The sequence below is a fragment of the Eufriesea mexicana genome, unplaced genomic scaffold, assembly GCF_001483705.2.
Source record: "Eufriesea mexicana isolate 0111107269 unplaced genomic scaffold, ASM148370v2 scaffold305, whole genome shotgun sequence".
NCBI classification, from domain to species: domain Eukaryota; kingdom Metazoa; phylum Arthropoda; class Insecta; order Hymenoptera; family Apidae; genus Eufriesea; species Eufriesea mexicana.
Genome location: NW_016908472.1, coordinates 376,410 through 395,775, shown reverse-complemented (window position 1 = coordinate 395,775; position 19,366 = coordinate 376,410). Strand labels below are relative to the sequence as shown.

Here is a 19,366-nt window from a genome sequence, read left to right as displayed (position 1 = left end):
TATATATATATATATACACGTGTGTATATACTGTAGCGTATGCATCACGCAAGGCAAGAATATATATATATATCTATATATACATGTAACGTACTTAATTCCTTCTATATACATATACATATACATATATATATTTATATATATATATAAGAATATAAATATCTTACACGTCATATATATGTATATATACATATATAATATATTTCTATATCTCTGATATATAAGGCTCTTCTGTCTTTAGTTAAAATTTAGTTTTACCTATCGTTTGCACATGTTTAGAGCATGCCTTCGTTTGTTTATCGACTCCACGGTCTCACCGAAATTCTTTCCTATGGATCACTCGCCCCCCACTCCAACAACGAACGATCCTTCGTATCCGTTTCGAAACAAACTCCTCTCACCGTCCTCGAAAAGCCGTCAAGCTGTCGTCGAGTCTGCGAAATCACGGTCTCGAACCACTACGAATGGTTCCACAACCGAACATATCCCACGAATGGCATGCCGATGCACGAAGAAGTTTTGCTTTTCGTTTCGGATCTCTCCTTTCCGTTTCCCATTTGGTACCGTACCGTTCGCGTATGGTACCATCACCGATCCTGCATGGTACGAGTTTTTTAACCACTATCCACCAACCCCTCTCTCTCTCTCTCTCTCTCTCTATCTCTTTTTTTTCTCGTTCTCTATCTCTCTCTCTCTCTCTTTTTATCTCTGTCTCGCTGTCTCTCTGTGTATCTCTCTTTTTCTTTAGCCAATCCACGTCTATCAATCCCACGCATCTACGAGGCGAAAATGAAGAAGAAAAGGCGAGGGAACGACAGCAGCGCGGTAGTGCAGACGGATAAGGTCGATTCTTAAATCGCGGCGCGAGAAATACCGATACGAAGTTGGTTTGATGAATCTGAAACGAGCGACGCGCGACTAAGAGTCGGTGGCGTTTCGTCGCGACGAAAGAAGGAACAAACGCGTATTGTTTGGAGAAATAATCGAAGACCTTGGTTGGACGCGAAATCGGAATCATTTGTCGCGAGGAGCATTGTGGAAGCGCGCGTCATTGTCGCGGAAAAAGTCGTACGAACGCGTCTCTAACAACGTTCCCTCGGACCTTTTGCACTCGGTACCACGGAACGCCCAGGATCCTCTTTCGTTTCACCAGCCCTCTAACTCCTGGTTCCACCCACGCATTGTCCCGTTTACGGACCGACCGATCCAACCCTCCCCTCCGCCCCTAACAGCAGACTCGGCAAAGCGAGGCGGAACGATAAAAAGCACTGCTGAAAGCACCCTGCCGTGTAAGCTCGCACATTATCAAGCACAAAAGTTCACCGCCGTATATACGTATATACTCGTTCGTTATTGTTATTGTCGCCGCTAGTATCGCCACTACCAATATACCATGACTATATTATTCTAAACGTATTATCGATATATACTTATACATATCATATATATATATCATATATATATATATTTGATCACCGTCGTTACGAGTGTGTGCACGGGCGGGCACCGGTGAAACGATTATTTTTCATGCGGGCACGGTTTTATCTCGCACCCACCACGCACGCATGTAATGTCGCACACGCGTGTCACGCACGACAAAAGAGACGAGGTGTGGCGGAAGTAGTGGCGGTAGAGGAGGTGGTGGTGGTGGCGGAGGAGGTGGAGGAGGAGGAGAAGGAGGAGAAGAAGAAAAAGAAGAAGAAGAAGAAGTGGAGGTGGTGAACACGTATCTACGCACCTACGCACAAAGCCACACGCAACGCACGCCTTTGCAGTGTCCCACTAGCCAGGGTATCTCACGATGCACCACCAATTGCGAAAAAGCACCCTTCGCTTCGAGTAACAGCCGACAGCCTAAATAGCACACACGCGTGCACGCATGCACGCAAGCACGCATGCACGTAGGACGTGTGCGTGGGTGAGTGTGTGTACGCGCGTACCTACGTATCCACGTAGAGAAGAGAATGGACTCGTGCGTGGACCCGCGCGAGCGACTATTATACGCGCACCCTATAACATTAGCTGGACCTTCGCCGCATTGAAACAACAGCACCGTACTTTTCGCAGCGCACCGTATTATCGCTATACGTATCACGTGTTTAAATATCAATTGTCACGCTCGATTGCGATATATCATGGCGAGCACCAGCACTGACAGCACCCTTGATTAAGCACACACCCCCACCGTCGATTGTCGTGCAATCTGATTAGCGCGCCTTCTCTACGTGATCTCGAATCGTCGTCTCGATCGCTTTACGCGTCGTCGCTTCGTCGTCGTCGTCGTCGTCGGCGGCGGCGTCGGCGTCGGCGTCGGCGTCGGCGTCGGCAGTATACAGGCAATCCTTGTATCGAGAATATCGTATCGAGTTCACGTCGGGTCGGTGCACGCGTGAATGCGTGAACGAGTGCGTAAAAGAGTACAGGATGCGAGAGTAAAACGGTACGCGTCAAAAGCCGCGTGGGAGCACTCTTCTCCCGGAGCGGAGATGAAAGATCGTGATCGTGCTAGGAGGAATATACGTAGTTACGAAAACGGAAAACGGAATTCCGTGCGCGAATTTAATCGGGCTTACGTTGAGCACGCGAACGAAATTCGCGACGCGAGGACAAGGGAATTGCCGCGAGAAGACGTTGTTCGCTTCGAAACATTTGAATACCAATATCCATGCAATCTTTTTTTCGTCATCTTTGTCCGTTTAGTCGACGAGCCACGAGCCCGTGACAAGAAGCAGCGATGCGTCGATCTCGGCGGAGAGAGAGCGAGAGAGGGAGGGAGAGAGAGAGAAGGGTGCATCGTCTCGCCAGGTTTCGCTGATATCGGAAAAAGCGAAAAGCGAAAACCCCCTTGGACGAGTGGAAGGGGGGTGGGTAGCGGGGTAAGGTTGGTAAGCCACTGGAGACAACACAACACTCTCTGTCCGCTCGAGACGAACATCGATGGATCGTTAATACGCGGGATATCGTTAAATTTCTTACACTCACCGAGCTCGTTGGAATGATACATATCGTTACACCAAACCTTCTTTACTCTACTATCTCTATACGTGCACCTTCGTTCTTTGCATGCAACTCACCGACCTACTTTTTTTCCAATCTTCTGCCTCTTTGTAAGTTAACTATCGTATCTTTAATATTGAATTACGTATTTTATTCGTACGTATAATACGTTCTTTATATGTATATATATATTACATATAACCATTGTTTCGCTGCTATATCTTTATATCGTGTATCGACATACCTTTGCGTCTTCTCCTAGGTATATAGAAAGAGTATACTTTACTTCGTATGTGTGTGCCTTTCACGTATCCATCCGTTATCCGCAACGGGGCTCGTCGCGCGGTTCGAGTCGCGGTGCCGCTTTTACCCGATCGACTCGAGTTTTACCCGGTCGCACGCTATGAAAAATAGTACGAACAAAAATCGAGCGATCAACGAACACGACCCGCGCGCCGTTCGTCTCTCCGATAAAAACCGAAAACCGATCGTTCTCACTTTCCTACGACGTAACGCATGCTTTTTCCCTTTCGTTTCCCTTCCGATTCGTCGTCCGCGATCCGTCAGAGCTACGTACGCCGATAAAACCGACTAACCGAGGAACCAATCGAAAACGCGATCCCCGCGTGTCGGCGTGTACCGCGACGTTTATTCGCGACTCGCGACCGATTCGAAAAACACCACGCAATCGTAATTACGCGCATATTTTGCGAAGAATTTTGCGATTTTTGCCTGGGTGAATGCGCGGGTGGATGCTGCTAATAAAACAAAGTGGAACGAAAGAGGGACGGAAATTTTTGTTCCTTTTTTTTTTCTTTTTTTTTTTTTCTCCCCCGATCGTATACTCCGAAAAAGAGAAACACAAAAAAGACGCCGTCTCTCTAACCCCACCCACGGAGAATCTACCCCATGAGCAAGTATAATAGAAATTTTGTATCGAGCTAACGTTTTTTGCGGGTGACTTTTTGGAGTTGCGAACACAAAGAAATTTTTCCTCGAAAACATTCCACCTTTACCGATTCGTTCATCCTTGTCTATTCCGTGCGTGAATTTTTTCCGTCCGCATAATCAGACGAGACGCGTGATCATACATCGTTCTTTTTTTTTTTCTCTTTTTTTTCTCTCACGACTTTCGAATGCACGCGGGCTAGCGGTTTATCTACGTCCCCGTACACCCCATACAATATTCCAAACCCACTTCTTCTTACTTATGGTTTTTTCTTCCTAGCTTTCTTTTTTAGTAGACATTTTATCATAGGTCTTCCCTCTCTCGATGCCTCGTGCCGCGAGGGAAAGTACTCTTTCGTCGTGTTCCTGGCCTCTCGTTTATTCGCGTTCTTCCTTGTCCGCGTTGAGTCGATTGGTCGTTGCGGCGCGGTGTCGATCGTCGCCGTGATCCACGATGATCCACGTGCGATTCGATCCGGGTCCGATCCGGGTCCGATCCGGGAAAACACACGCGCGCGCGCGTTCTACAACGTACCGCGTAATGGAGGAGAGGTCTTTCTCTCGACGGCAGGAGGCAGGTGGACATGAGCCTTTAGTTATTTCATATTTGGAGTAGTGATTGCGCATGCCAAAATGACAAGAAAAAAAGAACGAAAAAAAAAAAAAAAAAAAAAAAAAAAAAAAAAAAAAAGAAAAAAAACATAAAGATATTCTCACATCTCCCGCCTCTCTGCGACCAACTGCAACCGAGGACCAAGCGATATTTTTCTATTTAACGATCGATTCGAAAGAGAACTTTGTCCACCGACGTTGCTCGGCAGAGCGATAAAAAATATTACGAATAGAGCAGAGGGTGCGATTGGAATCGAGCGCGTGGGAGGGAGGGAACGAACGAACGAACGAGCGAGTGCGCGTGTGCGTGTTTCACCAGAGAAACAGACGAAAATTCATACCTTTTTCTCTATATCTCTCTCTCTATCTCTCTATATCTCTATCTCATTCTCTCTCTCTCTCTCTCTTTCTCTCTTTCTCTATCACTCTCTCCCCCCTAATCAGAGCAAAAAGAATAGCTGTAAAAGAGGCCATGTTGACGTTGATAATAATCAGTAGTATGCTACCCACTGATATGCCTAAATATATTAAATATTTAATAATTCTACTCAATGTACGTGAGAAGTTGACACGAATTTTTACGAGATTTTTTTTCCCACTTTTTTGGCGACTTTTGGGGCGCAGTAATAGGTGAGTATCCCTTAGCTCGTCTCGAGTTGTGCCATGAATTTTCTTCCTATATTTAATCATTTTCTCTGTCTCTCTTTCTCTCTCTCTTTTTCTCTCTCTCTCTCTCTCTCTTTCTCTCTCTCTCTTTCTGTCTGTCTCTCTCTCTCTGTCTTTGTCTATCTATACATATGTATATACGTATTATTATAATATACATATGTATACGATACAAAAGCGTATACATACAAGTATGTGTACGTACGCAATTTTTTCCTTTTTTCGGCTCTTTCGCATATCGTTTTGTTTTTTCTCTGTGAAAGACCATTTTGGAGATGTTACTTTTTACTGTCTTTTTGTTGCTGCAGTCGACGAGCAAATATAAATAAAATGAAAAACTATTTACGTCTGCGTAAATAGTTACGACTGCGATTGCGATTGCGATTGCGATTGCGATTGCGCGCTCGCCAAGTTTGTTTTTTGCGTTGCATAGCAATTTTATGGGCATTATTGATACGTTAAATTAACTAAAGCGGTAACGGTAGAACAAACGAACACGTTACGTATAAATATAACCGAAGGAAACTTCATCTCCTGTATACAGCATTTCTGTATGCAGCAGATGTGTTTGGCTTTTCTTTGTCGTATCTTCCTTGCAACGCATTTTTATTTTGCGACACTCTGTAGAGGCTGCAGTTATCTCGTACAAACCTAGAGGTACCATAGGCTTTCCTTTCTTTTCTCCTACAATTCTTCTTGCGTTCTTTCATTTTTCTGTGTAATGTCGATATAACGTTTCCGGTGCCGGATACTGGACCGTCCATGACAGTCCATCGTCGATACCCGGCGCGAAACAAATAAACATTCTTATTATCCTCGTCGTGGTCGTGGCCGTGGTCGTGGTCGTGGTCGTGGTCGTGGTCGTCGTCATCGTTGTCGTTGTCGTCGTCGTCGTCGTCGTCGTCGTTGTCACCTCCGTTGTCGTCTGGAAAATAAAGTAAAACGAGACAGTAGGAAAATATCCGTCCAACTGGCTTTCCGCGATTTCTCTAGCGTAACGTCGAGGAGAAAGTACAAAGAAGAAAGGGAAGCAAAAGAGAGACGACGTAACGACGATGTTCGCGACAAATTATCGAGACGACTTATCGACGGGATATCTGTAAATTCGCGTGATACGTTTTGTTATCCTTGCACGTTTATCGAAAAACACGATTGCACGATTTTGCTGGCACAGTTTTCATCCACACCCAGCACCGATGATCGTACATCGCGCGTGTATACGTATACGCATACGTGCGTTCATCCGTATATACATATATGTATGCGCGCGTGTACGTGTATGTATACGAAACAACTTGGTTTCGTTCGTCATGGACTCTCCAATATTGCCGTAGCATTATCGTCCAACGTAACCACGCGCTTGCATCTCGATGACGTATTCATACGCGCATTCGTACATTCGTGTTCTCAAATCGAATGCAGAATAAAAACATACATTATTGGTATTCAAATGGAGGATTATCGTGTCGTAGGGACGTAGAGCATGGGGTACCGCGTACCTCGTAATATTGTTTGGACGTCGTTTTGTCCGTGTGCGATTGGTGGCATGTACATATTTTCCATTATTTTTTCTTTACTCTCTCTCTCTCTGTCTCTCTCTCTCTCTCTCTGTCTAACCCTCTATCTCTCTCACTCTTTCTTTCTTTCTTTCTCTCTCTCTCTCTCTTTCTCTCACTCACACTCTCTCTTTCTCTCTCCGTCTCTCTCTCTCTCTGTCTGTCTATCACTCGTTCTATTTCATTATCTTTCTCGTTTTCTCGTTTTCTCCTTGAATTCGTTTTTATTCGTTTTCATTCGTTTGCGTTGTCTCTTTCTTCTCTTTCGTTTCGTTACACGTTGCTGAATTATTTCGTTTCTCGCACGATTTTTCAACTGCTATATACGACGCTTTGATTTGCCGTACTTTTTGCTATACGCGTCTCTTCCTTTCGTGTACGACATGTACGACCTATTACGGACCGTTACCGATTACACCGATTACACCGATTACACCGATTACGAGACAATAAATCGATCGTTATATTATGTTTCCGCATAGCTGGTTCGCATTTCGTTTATTCACGAACATGAACGGTAGAGAAAGTAGGAATTTTTAGTTGCTTCTTCGATCCACTGGACAGACAGGATTCATCGGGCAACCCCCACTTTTCTTTCCGTTCGGCTAAACCTCCTTGTTTATTTTTTTTTTTCAGGTTTTTCTGTCTCGTTACGATATCGTTTGAACCCCCTTTCAAGTATGACTGCTACCATGTGTACGTGAGCGTGCGACTGTGCGTGTGAGCGCACCATCGGGCGTAAAGTGCACGAATTAATCGATCTTTGCGTTCCAGTACCGGGTGATCCTCAAGACGTAAAAGTGACGCCGATCAATTCGACCGCGATACACGTGGAATGGAAACCACCGAAATTGAAAGAACAAAACGGCGTGTTAAGAGGTTATCACATACACGTGCAAGAAGTGGGAGAGAAGGTCAGTCGATCGAGCGCGAGATCGCGCGCGCATGCACGCTCAGGCACCAGCGCGTATCCCGCGGACATCCAAATTCTCTAATCGCGATATTTCGTTTCTCTTCTTTAGGGAAAGGATCTGTTGAACGAGCCGATACGACGCGACGTGGACGAAGGCGTGTTGGAAGTGAACATTACCGGCTTGCAACCCGACACCAGCTATTCGGTACAGGTAGCCGCGTTAACGAGAAAAGGAGACGGTGATCGTTCCATGCCTGTCGACGTGAAAACTCCCGGAGGAGTACCCAACAGGCCCGACGTTAATATAAAGTACGTAGCTTCCGGTGCACACCGTTCTGGACATTCGACGCAATTTCACCACGTGCGCTGCTTCTTCTTTTTCAATATGTTTCTCCGTTCCCAGAGTTTCGTCCAAGACTCCCGAGATCGTGCTGAAGCTCGAATGGGTACGACCGTCGCAAACGTACGGCGAGCTGTTAGGCTATAGGATAAGATACGGGATCAAAAACCAAACGCTCAAGGAAGAATTTATTCAAGGAACCAATCAACACGTTTACAAAATCACCGATCTCGGTAAGATCATCGTCTCTGTACCTACCGTTGACGAGCGTGTCGAGCGACGCGTACACCCGCTTGTTCCTAATCGATTGATCGATTCGCGTTCGATTTTCGTAGAAGAACGAGGAGTGGAGTACGAGTTCAGGGTGGCCGGGCGAAACGCGATTGGTTTTGGACAAGAAACGGTACAATACTGGTTTAGTCCCGAGGAAGAGCCTACCGGACCACCGACGAATCTGTCCTACTTCTTCCAAACACCTGACACGGTGTGCGTTACGTGGGATAAACCTCTGCGACAGCACAGGAACGGTCAGATAACTAACTACGACGTTCAGTTCAACAAGAAGAACGATCACTCGACGACCATCGACCGGAACACGACTAAGACGAGAGCAGTTTTCACGAATTTGGAGGAGAATACGGAGTACGTGTTTCACGTAAGAGCGCGCACGTCTAAAGGGAGTGGTCCGTACTCGGAGAAGATCACGATCATAACCGAGAAAGATATTACCCGGGCACCGATGTCGGTGAAGGCGGTAGCCACGTCGGACACTAGCGTAGAAGTTTGGTGGGAGCCAGTCCCTAATCGTGGCAAAATCGTAGGTTATCAGATATTTTATACGACGACAGCCGTGGAGGATTTAGACGAGTGGAAACAAAAGACGGTCGGTCTTACGGAATCGGCTGACCTGGTGAACTTGGAAAAATTTACTCAGTACGCTATCACGGTGGCCGCGAGGTACAAGACCGGTCTGGGAAAGCTCAGCGAGAAGGTAACGGTGAAAGTGAAGCCGGAAGATGTGCCTTTGGAACTTAGGGCACCGGACTCGTCCACTCACTCCATGACCCTATCCTGGAAACCTCCGATACGGCTCAACCCCATGAACTACAAAGTCTCCTTCGACGCCGTTAAGGAGTTTGTCGATTCACAGGGTATCACGCAAACTCAGACCGTTCCTCGTAGGCAGATTTTGTTGAATCCCACCGTGACGACGACTACGATAAACGAGTTGCAACCCTTCACCACGTACAACGTGAACGTGAGCGCGGTGCCGCGGGACGGTCAGTATAGACCGCCAGCAAAAATGACCGTAACCACGCAAATGGCAGCCCCGAAGCCTATGGTTAAACCGGATTTCTATGGCGTGGTGAACGGTGAAGAGATTCAAGTGATCTTACCTCAGGCTTCCGAGGAATACGGACCGATCTCTCACTACTATTTGATCGTTGTGCCCGAGGACGCATCAACGGCTAACAAGCAACCGGACGAATTAACCGAGGACATGATCACGGGCAAAGGTGCCAAGCAAGAAAGAGAAAATGCTCCTTACATCGCTGCCAAATTTACTCAAAGAGACATACCGTATACGTTTCATCTTGGCAGCGGAGAGATATACGAGGGTTACGAAAATCGAAAGCTCGAGAAGAGCAAACGGTACAGAATCTTTGTGCGTGCCGTCGTCGAAACATCGAAAACGGTATGAAAACGTGGAATGTTGCTCGTAGCGAAGCTAAGTATTCACTGGAATTATTAACAAACGGCGAATATGATTTCGCGTTGCAGCACCTATATACCTCGTCGCCGTTCTCCGAATACTTGTCTCTCGATATGAGGGAAGTGCCACCGGGTGAACCGCCTCGACGTCCCAATCCGAATATCCCGGTGGATGGAAATCCGGAGGTGTCGGTAAAAACCAGCGGTCAGGAACCGGGTATGGTATGGGTGGTCGGCCCGATAATAGCCGCCTTAATGGTTAGCGTATTTCTCGTTCTCCTCTTCGTTATTAAAAAGTAAGTATCTTAAAAAGCAAGTATAAAGGGCTTAACGAAGCTTTGATTAATGACGATTAGCGAGATAAACCGACGACGTACCGCGACGTAAAGTTTCCTTGTAAATATAGAGTATCGTTTAAACGTGTGTATTTTCCAAAACGTTTCGTTATCCGAATCGATGTTTCCGTCGGTCCTCGAGGCATATATACGTATATATAATACCTCCGAGAAGCGAAGCGTGATAAATGTTCGAGAAGAAAAATGACATTTTCTTCTATTTTAAGTGCGACTACCATGCATACCGTCGAGGTGTTAAAAGATGTTATCATGCTTCTCTTCGATCGACGATATCTATGAAACGGACGATCGTATCGATGCGAAGTAAAAGAAACATATCAAAAGAGGAGTCACTCCCGCTTCTATGCGGGAATCGTTTCAATGATTTTCGACCGTAATGCGCCTGTTCATTTAAAATAATTAACGCTTAATGCTATAAACGAGAGTAATGCCGCGTAATTGCGTTGGTCAGTTGGTTCCGGGTTTATCGATTAAGCTGAAAGATCAAAGCTCATCCGTACGCGGCCCACACGTACCTTTAGCCCATATATACGATTGCTTTACAATGATTTTGCGATTACTTTAGACGAAGACAACCTTGCAAAGCACCCGATCAAGCTGCCGTCACTAGGCCATTGATGGCTGCGGACATAAGTTCGAATCACGCCCCATCCGATCCAGTCGAAATGCGCCGTTTGAATTTCCAAACACCTGGCATGGCGTCACATCCTCCGATTCCGATCAGCGAGCTTGGGAATCACATCGAGCGCCTAAAAACCAACGACAATCTAAAATTCAGTCAAGAGTACGAGTCTATCGAACCCGGACAACAATTCACTTGGGACCACTCCAACATGGAAGTAAACGCTTCGAAGAATCGTTACGCGAACGTGATCGCTTACGATCATTCCAGGGTAATTCTGCAAACCATCGACGGCATGTCGGGTACGGACTATATAAACGCCAATTACTGCGACGGCTATAGGAAACAAAACGCGTACGTAGCCACGCAAGGCCCGCTTCAGGAAACGTTCGGTGATTTCTGGCGAATGTGCTGGGAATTGAGATCGAGTACGATCGTGATGATGACGAAGCTCGAGGAAAGGACGAGGATAAAGTGCGATCAGTATTGGCCGAGCAGGGGATCCGAGACGTACGGCTTGATGACGGTGACGATTACCGACGTTCAAGAGCTGGCTACCTACTGCATTCGAACCTTCCAAATATCACGGGCAGGCTACTCTGAGAGACGCGAGATAAAACAGTTGCAATTCACGGCCTGGCCGGATCACGGTGTACCCGAGCATCCCGCGCCATTCTTGCAGTTCTTGCGAAGAGTCAGGTCTCTGAATCCACCGGAAAGCGGACCACTGATCGTACACTGTAGCGCCGGTGTCGGAAGAACCGGTTGCTTCATAGTTATCGACTCGATGCTCGAAAGAATCAAGCACGAGAAGATGATCGATATATACGGTCACGTGACTTGCCTGCGTGCTCAAAGAAACTACATGGTCCAAACGGAGGATCAGTACATATTCATTCACGATGCGCTGTACGAGGCGGTGATCTGTGGCAACACCGAGGTGCCTGCCAGAAACTTGCATTCCCACATACAAAAGCTGATGCAGCCGGAAATCGACAATATCACCGGCATGGAACTAGAGTTCAAGAAACTGTCCAACATCAAAGTGGACTCGTCTCGATTCATTTCGGCGAACCTTCCCTGCAATAAACACAAAAACCGGCTAGTACACATTTTACCGTACGAGTGTACCAGAGTATGCCTGCAACCGCAACGCAACATAGAAGGATCCGATTACATAAACGCCAGTTTGATCGACGGGTATCGATATCGGGGTGCCTACATAGCGACACAGGGACCTCTCTGCGACACTACCGACGACTTTTGGCGTATGCTATGGGAGCACAATTCCACGATCGTGGTCATGTTGACGAAATTAAAAGAGATGGGTAGGGAAAAGTGCCATCAGTACTGGCCGTCCGATAGGTCGATCCGTTATCAGTGCTTCGTCGTCGATCCCATCGCCGAGTACAACATGCCCCAGTATATTTTACGAGAGTTCAAAGTGACGGACGCGCGAGACGGAGCGAGTCGTACGGTCAGACAATTTCAGTTCATCGACTGGCCTGAACAAGGTGTTCCAAAGTCCGGCGACGGATTCATCGACTTCATTGGACAGGTGCACAAAACGAAGGAACAATTTGGTCAGGACGGACCGATAACCGTGCATTGCAGCGCTGGCGTTGGCAGAACCGGCGTATTCATCTCGCTCAGCATCGTGCTGGAACGTATGCAGTACGAAGGAGTGGTCGACATCTTCCAAACGGTCAGAATATTGCGCACGCAACGACCGGCCATGGTTCAAACCGAGGTTCGTACATATTTCACGTATTTCCGAGTAAGTTTGGCGAATCAGTTTCTTCGATGTAACGTAGCTATGATACAATTGTGTAATTACGCGTTGTCTCCGTAGGATCAGTATCAATTCTGCTATCGTGCCAGTTTGGAATACTTGGGCTCCTTCGATCACTACGCCAACTGACAAGCCGACACTCGCGAAGAAAGAGAATCGACGAGAGACAGAAGAGATCGACAGAGAAACGAGAGAGAGGTCGGCGAACGAGCAAAAGTGCGACGCGTCTAGTACGATGAAGTACTCGAAAAGTATGTAAGTTCGTAAGTATGTTGCCTGTACGCCGTGGTTGCAGAGCAAAGCGTACTATACTCGTACCTTCCAATGACAAATACAGTAGAAAAGCGATAAATTATTAACCTCTCGAACAACAACGTAGTAGCCAAGTATGTTATAGTCAGTGGTGTTGCAACAGCCTCAAGATACGCGGAAAGGTTTCACTTTTATCTCCACCGTAAACGCTGAATCGATTGTCATTCAAATTCTCGTACGACAAAGACGGGACAAAAGACTGCCGTTTAGAGCGTACGGCTCAAAGTCGTAGAAATACTATCATATCTGTAGAAACATCTCTTACCGAAATTTCTTTTATGGTTCGGAACACACAAACATACACACACACACACACACGCGCGCGCGCGCGCGCGCGCTCACAAAAGTGCACACAAACACGAATTACACAAAGAAGGAAAGAGGGAAAAAGAGAATTAGGCAGCTTACACGCACAGAGATAGAGAGAGAGAGAGAGAGAGAGAGAGAGAGAGAGAGAGAGAGAGACTCATACGCATACACGTATACACAGGAAATAACAAGATAGACATTGTCGAGTTAAAAATCGATGAGAATCGGGCGGAAAATGATTGACAAGCGAGAAGAAATATCACGAAGAAATCATAATCGAAAGTTCGATCACTAAAACATATCCAACTCGAGGAGAATTCGAGAGATAGCTCGCGATTACGCATCTCCCGAATCGCCCGACAATGGCTGTTGCTTTAAATAATCTAAGAATAGCGAAAAAAATTGACGAGGATTATGATTTTGCGATCGTGTGCCTCGCGATCAGACATCAACGTATATACGCGATATTATTTCGTTGTACGTCGAACAGTCGAAACTTTCCTATTCGTTGGAGAAGAACAGTGCTTCCATATTAGTGGGAAACGTGTAATGCAACTCCTGATGAAAATGAGCAGCTATAGGCGGAGAATGACGCGCGCTACGCGAAAGGCGGGACAAAGTTGTGAAGAAAGTGCGCGGTGGCACATTCCAAAAGTACTTATCGGTGCGAGACAGAAAAGATATCGCGAGAATACCGAAATCTGAGAGTAATTGCGAGAATTTCGATAATATAAGAGGGAGAAGAATTCACAGAGACGTAAATTTCCGCTCAGCGACGTGAAAATTACCATACTGCCAAATCGACAATTATTCATGCTGAACCCATTACGCACGATAGGGATCTTCTCATTACCTACTGTAACTTTAAGTAGATCGTAAGGCGGTTGTTCTAAGACTAGTTTGTAAGCGATGCCATTAGAAGAAGAAAAAATAATGCGACTGTGTCGAATGAAGGAAGTATGAAAGGAAACGGTGCCTATATTCAATTAAAATGCACAAAAAATGTTGTGCAGGTTTCTACGCGAACTAATTTAACTAACTAGAAGCACTGTATGTCGGATTTGCGAACTGTTCCCACGAACCCTCGATGCCCATGTGTACAAAGTTCCATTGTAGGCTTCTACCTCGACTACTTTTACAATTTTCCCAGTTGCTAAGCTATTCACCACCGTTTAACCAAATTTCGAACATTCTCTAGCACGGTTTTCGACATCGAAACCGTGAAAGATACACGCTGGATATTAAACTCGTTTCAAGTACAATTCATCGGAGAACATAGCTTATCGAAACCTACGGAGAATCAACGAAACTTCGCGTAAATTATTCGATCATCCGTCATCGTAATTATTCGACCGTTCGTGTTCCTGGCACGGACAGCATACCAAATCAATGCCAAAAACAATCATCGATCATACATTGCAATCGATCCTACGCCGCGTATCCTTTTTAACAACGATAGAAATTTCCGACCTGTATACTACTACTTACGATTCAAAGATTTACAACAAATTTTAAGTAGTCTATGAGGACAATAAGCATGTACTCGTTTATATATCTTCTACATTTCCAAATTTTCATCGTACCGTTCGGTATAAAGTCGTCTTATCGCTGTTCGATAATGGTAGAGCAAAAATTTCTATTTATAAACATATACGGTACATATGTGTGTATATGTATGAGTAGCGTTAACAAGTATACTCGCCCAAGCGAAATGGAACCTCTTTCGCGTTTTTGGCATTCTTTTGGCTTCGACTGTTTCTATACGATAATCTCTATGCTCGTTATAGAATTCTACGAGCAAAAACGGAAGAAAGAGGTGAGCAAAAGAAAGAAAGAAACGAATGAAATGATATCGATACATTATTACCTTCTTAGATGAAACTTTTAAATTTCAAAGCGTTCGCGGTCAAATAGATAACGCTTTTTCGGTTAAAAGTGGTTCGAGGGTCAGGAATTGTGACTAAGTGTACATAAATGCACCGTTTGTCATTAACAATATTATATAAATATAAATATAAATATAACTATAAATATGGATATAAATATAAATATACATAAGTAAGATGATAAATAATATATACATAGATATATATTATAAATATCGTAATTGAAGAGAGTACGCATTTAAAAGAAAAAAAAAGCTGTGGATATTTTATAGACTGTCAAGATCGATATGTTTCTGTTTCTCTTTTTTCCATCGAAAAGCACGTTGTTATAAGTATTCATAAGATTTCCGTCGCTTTTCAATTTCCCAATCACGCCCTTTTATACCGTTTTTATCGTTGTTATAAGTTCTTCTCGGGCAACTTGACTTGCGTACCTATTTTTTTACACGAGATTTACATTGATGACTAATTAACCTACATTATGATTTTCGAACATGTGCATTTATTCATATCTCATATCGTTTTATTTGATGTTGTAAGACTGAAGGCCATTGCGTGTCTAATGTATTACCGTGTACGTGTATTTTCGGTACTTTTTAATAGTACTTAAACCACATCGGTCGTCGTTACGAAAGATTATACTATACTTAATCTTTGCCTCTCTCTTATTGTCCATTGCAATTTCGAGATTTCACCGAGCATTCTTTTCTTCGACATGTGTAATTTACACGCATCCACTTTGATTTCTTTCGTGACTTTTTCTCGCTTGTAGTAGTTGCGTTGATTGAAATTTGTTCCTCTATTATCGTTGTATACTACTGGCCTTTGGTACGAGCACGAAAGTTACTCTCGAAATAATTCTATTTTTATAATTATTTTTTTTTCTCCCTTTGTTTTTTATATCGTTGACGAGATTTATTACATGTACATTATCTTCTTCTTTCCCCCTCCTCGTTTTTTCCTTTTTTTTTTCTTTTTTTTTTTACGTTTCATTCGTATATGTGTAATTAGCAATATCGTGCTTCTGCCTCGGAATATAAATTCGTTCTTACCACGCTGGCAATAAAGAGACACGAAACGGCTGTTTGTCAGTGAATTAAATCAGCAGTGATTAAGTAATCCTTCAAACAACTTCTCTCTCCGAAAAAAAAAAAAGAAAAAAAGAAGAAAAGAAAAAAAAAATGTACCATAGTTTGAAACTACGATTGGTGAAATATAAACTAAAAAGGCTGAGAAACCAATGTGCATAAAAAAAAAAAAAAAAACAAGAAAAAATTACATTCCATTGAACGATAACGAACGATATCAAATCTATAATACGCGTAAAGTTATTAGAAAAAAAAAGCGAAAAAAAAGTAACGATTTTAGTTCGAACGATCTATTCGTATGATTCTTACAATATCCGTGAAAAAAGATGAAATAAACTTTAAAAGCTTTGGTACAATGATTTCGAGCCACATGCATATGTGTACACAATTTTGAGTCACGTGCATATACATATACATATATATATATTGAAAGATTATATATTGAAAGAACGAAAGAGAGAAGGAATTATAATCTTGCACAAAGTGCAGTTTCGCCAGGATGGTCGACAACTTCGCGTTCAAAGTTCCAGACTAAAAATACAATATGTTACGGAAAACGAAAAAGTAAATGATTGTATAAACATATTACTAGTTATAAGTTAGTAGCATTAAATTGTATCCGATGAATTTACCAATACAAAGAAGTCCACGATATTCATATATTTATAAGATACCGATCGTAACGTTATTACGTTCTTTTGTATCATTCCAAAAGTTTTGTGTATGTTGTACGTTAGCTGCGTGTCTATTGTTAGTGTTTATAATTTTTTTATATCCCAGAGTGTATAGCAATATGTGGTTTGTTGTATTCTTCTTCTTAAAAAGCATATAACTCGCGTTTTCGGAGCAGTCTTTTCTAATACAACAAAATACAATCGGCCATTGTTGCTCCGTGCAATACCACGACGAGTATATTACACTGTGTGTGAGTTCATCTCGAGTTCATCCATTCGGATAAGATTGTAGTCGTGCGATTGCAGTCGTTAATTCCGAGAAAAATGTGAATTAAAGAAACAAAGAATAAGTCAAATATTAAATATCGTTGAAAGAATGGGAAATTATTTTGTGATACTTTCTTGCCAGAAAGAATACAACAGGCTGAAGTGAATATAATAAATGCAATGTTACTAATTAACACCTATACAAATTAAATATTGTGTAATAGAAAGTCTGTTGACGAGGAGAAATAAGGTGTACATTATGTATTGCCCTGTGGCATCAATAAACTAATAACTAACGTAACCTTCACATTTTCTTCTTCAACTTAACTCTTATTTCGAAATATGGAAACAACTGGAAATAACCGAACAACAACATTTTCCATATCAACTTTATTTTACGGTACCTCGTCGAGACAAACGAGACAATTGTCAGTATGTCGTTATATACAAATTGATATTATTCGTAATGATATTCTTTTACGCCGACATTGATCTTAAATAACGTCGTGATTGGAAATTTTATATCACGCTAGATGGTTCATTCGGATTACCCGAGGGCGGACTCCTATTCATCATGGACGTAACCTGTGAAACGATAGCATGTGGTCTTTTATAGTCTACAAATATTTCAGCCATCCAACTATACTTTATTTACTAACATTTTGTATGACTTGTTTCCTCAAGAAATCACTGGTGGCTGTCGAAATATTTTTATTGTTCCCCATTTTGCATTTTACATATCCGTATAAATTTGCGCCATTTAACACAATTGAAATACAAACGAGCAATAACCACTTAAACTTCAAGCTAAATAGAGCCACTATGAAAAATACAGACCATAAAAGTGGGCAGAGAATTAAAGCTAGCCAAAAGATACGGGCCTCTGTAGTATTAATGCGATTCTGTTGTATACCCTGAAACACAGGGCACATAATAGACCTTGTATTTTACGATAAGCAATTATCATACTTTCTATGTTTTCTCTATTTCGTAGTCCACAAAGAGTCATAGAACATGAAATTTTTTGCATAACTGTAACATTTTTTTGTTGGTCAGTACGTGTCAAGAGCATAAAATGTGAAATCTAATAGCGAGCCTTGAACTATTTATTTAAGCAAAAGTCAGTGCTTACCAAAATGTAAAAAGAAATATAAAAAAGTGTATACAATAATAAGAAATAAATAACTCGAACAGTAGCTACAGAGCAAGTTCAAACGTCAAGGACTATACATCAGCTCTTAAAAGCAAATTCCTCTTTACTCGTAAAAATCAAGAACAAACCTTCTTGGATTCAAATACCCAATGGCTTTTTCCATTATCGTCCACATAATTCCACCACCTAAGACCAACCATCAGCCTTCCAGTGATATTTTTAACTGTCCAAAAATCCATTGACAAAAGTAATACAACAACTACAAAACTAGTTATAAAACTATTTGAAAACCACCCACATAACATATAAGCTACGATTGCAGCTATTCTGAAGGCTAAGTGAAACATGGTGACATACGGGTGTCTATAAGAATTTGATTCATTGTCAATGTATTAACCTTAGTTACTCACGCATAGCTATTTATACAATTACAATTTATATACTTAAGTTTATTGCCATTCTGACCAGGTTCATCCTCTTCTCCGAAAGCAATCATATCGTCATCCATTAGCAAAGGAATCTATGAAATCATACCATAAGAAAATTTAAACGTTGACAGATAAAAACGATACATGTCAAACCGTTGTTACAATATTCTTAAATAACCTTTATATTTTCTTTTCCTTTCTACAGACAGGCATTTTCAATATGAAGGAATTAAAATATATTTTGTATATTGCGAAATAATAATTGTAAATATCGATTTGAACAAAACTTCAACCGATATGCATACATACGTACAGAGATTCACGAACAAATGTCAATAATAATTGTTTCGACCCGGCAACGAAACAATTTCAATTTTTACGCAATAAACACGATTCTTCTGTTGTGCTTTAAAGAAAACTGGTGCCTCAAAAATGGAACAAAAAGAAAACACTTGACGTCGACGTATGGAAATCGGATACGTTAAAACGTTCCGAACACTTACCGACGCAGCCGCCATGTTAGCGTGTTTTGCTAAAAGCTTCCAGCGATGCTAACGCCTCGTTAGGATCGAAAAAAGCGCGAAACATACATCGGTGTATTTTGAATTAAAATGCTAAAAGGGAAATGAAAGGAGTCTGTGATCGATTACGTATCATTAACATTCTCGAAAGTGCTTCGATAGTATGTTCGAAATAAGACAAGTATCGATAAAAATATCACATAATTCAGTTAC

The 19,366-nt window shown here is 42.8% G+C and overlaps 2 protein-coding genes across 10 annotated transcripts in view; one reads left to right on the top strand and one right to left on the bottom strand.

The window, feature by feature from the left end:
* The window catches only part of Lar (tyrosine-protein phosphatase Lar), a 165,347-nt gene extending 152,208 nt beyond the window's left edge, over positions 1 to 13,139 (top strand). For all 5 annotated transcript variants that reach the window (XM_017911761.1, XM_017911759.1, XM_017911758.1 and 2 more), the window contains 7 exons: positions 7,554 to 7,693; positions 7,802 to 8,001; positions 8,096 to 8,265; positions 8,368 to 9,728; positions 9,815 to 10,041; positions 10,667 to 12,473; positions 12,576 to 13,139. In XM_017911761.1, coding sequence (XP_017767250.1) covers positions 7,554 to 7,693; positions 7,802 to 8,001; positions 8,096 to 8,265; positions 8,368 to 9,728; positions 9,815 to 10,041; positions 10,667 to 12,473; positions 12,576 to 12,644 — 3,974 coding nt within the window. In that variant the 3' untranslated portion in view covers positions 12,645 to 13,139. The remainder of the gene's footprint in view (positions 1 to 7,553; positions 7,694 to 7,801; positions 8,002 to 8,095; positions 8,266 to 8,367; positions 9,729 to 9,814; positions 10,042 to 10,666; positions 12,474 to 12,575) is intronic.
* Positions 13,140 to 17,455: 4,316 nt separating this feature from the next.
* Positions 17,456 to 19,151, bottom strand: LOC108555852 (uncharacterized Golgi apparatus membrane protein-like protein CG5021). 5 transcript variants are annotated; one of them, XM_017911689.1, is made up of 5 exons: positions 19,136 to 19,151; positions 18,648 to 18,724; positions 18,333 to 18,567; positions 17,711 to 17,965; positions 17,456 to 17,636 (listed from the first exon to the last, which is right to left on the bottom strand). In XM_017911689.1, the coding sequence occupies exons 1-5, from the start codon at positions 19,148 to 19,150 to the stop codon at positions 17,571 to 17,573; spliced, it is 648 nt and encodes a 215-aa protein (XP_017767178.1). In that variant the 5' UTR covers position 19,151; the 3' UTR covers positions 17,456 to 17,570. The 5 variants fall into 5 exon arrangements, with proteins under 5 accessions (XP_017767178.1, XP_017767179.1, XP_017767181.1 ...); XM_017911690.1 differs by having other exon boundaries at positions 17,711 to 17,953; XM_017911692.1 differs by lacking the exon at positions 19,136 to 19,151 and adding an exon at positions 18,942 to 19,129.
* Positions 19,152 to 19,366: the final 215 nt, after the last annotated feature.

Excerpts from the sequence above, each read along its gene's own strand:
- LOC108555852 (XM_017911689.1), bottom strand. Across the intron at positions 18,568-18,647 it reads CAGAATGGCAATAAACTTAA|ACACCCGTATGTCACCATGT; the intron begins GTATATAAATTG and ends AAATTCTTATAG. Across the intron at positions 17,637-17,710 it reads GGAAACAAGTCATACAAAAT|GTTACGTCCATGATGAATAG; the intron begins GTTAGTAAATAA and ends ATCGTTTCACAG.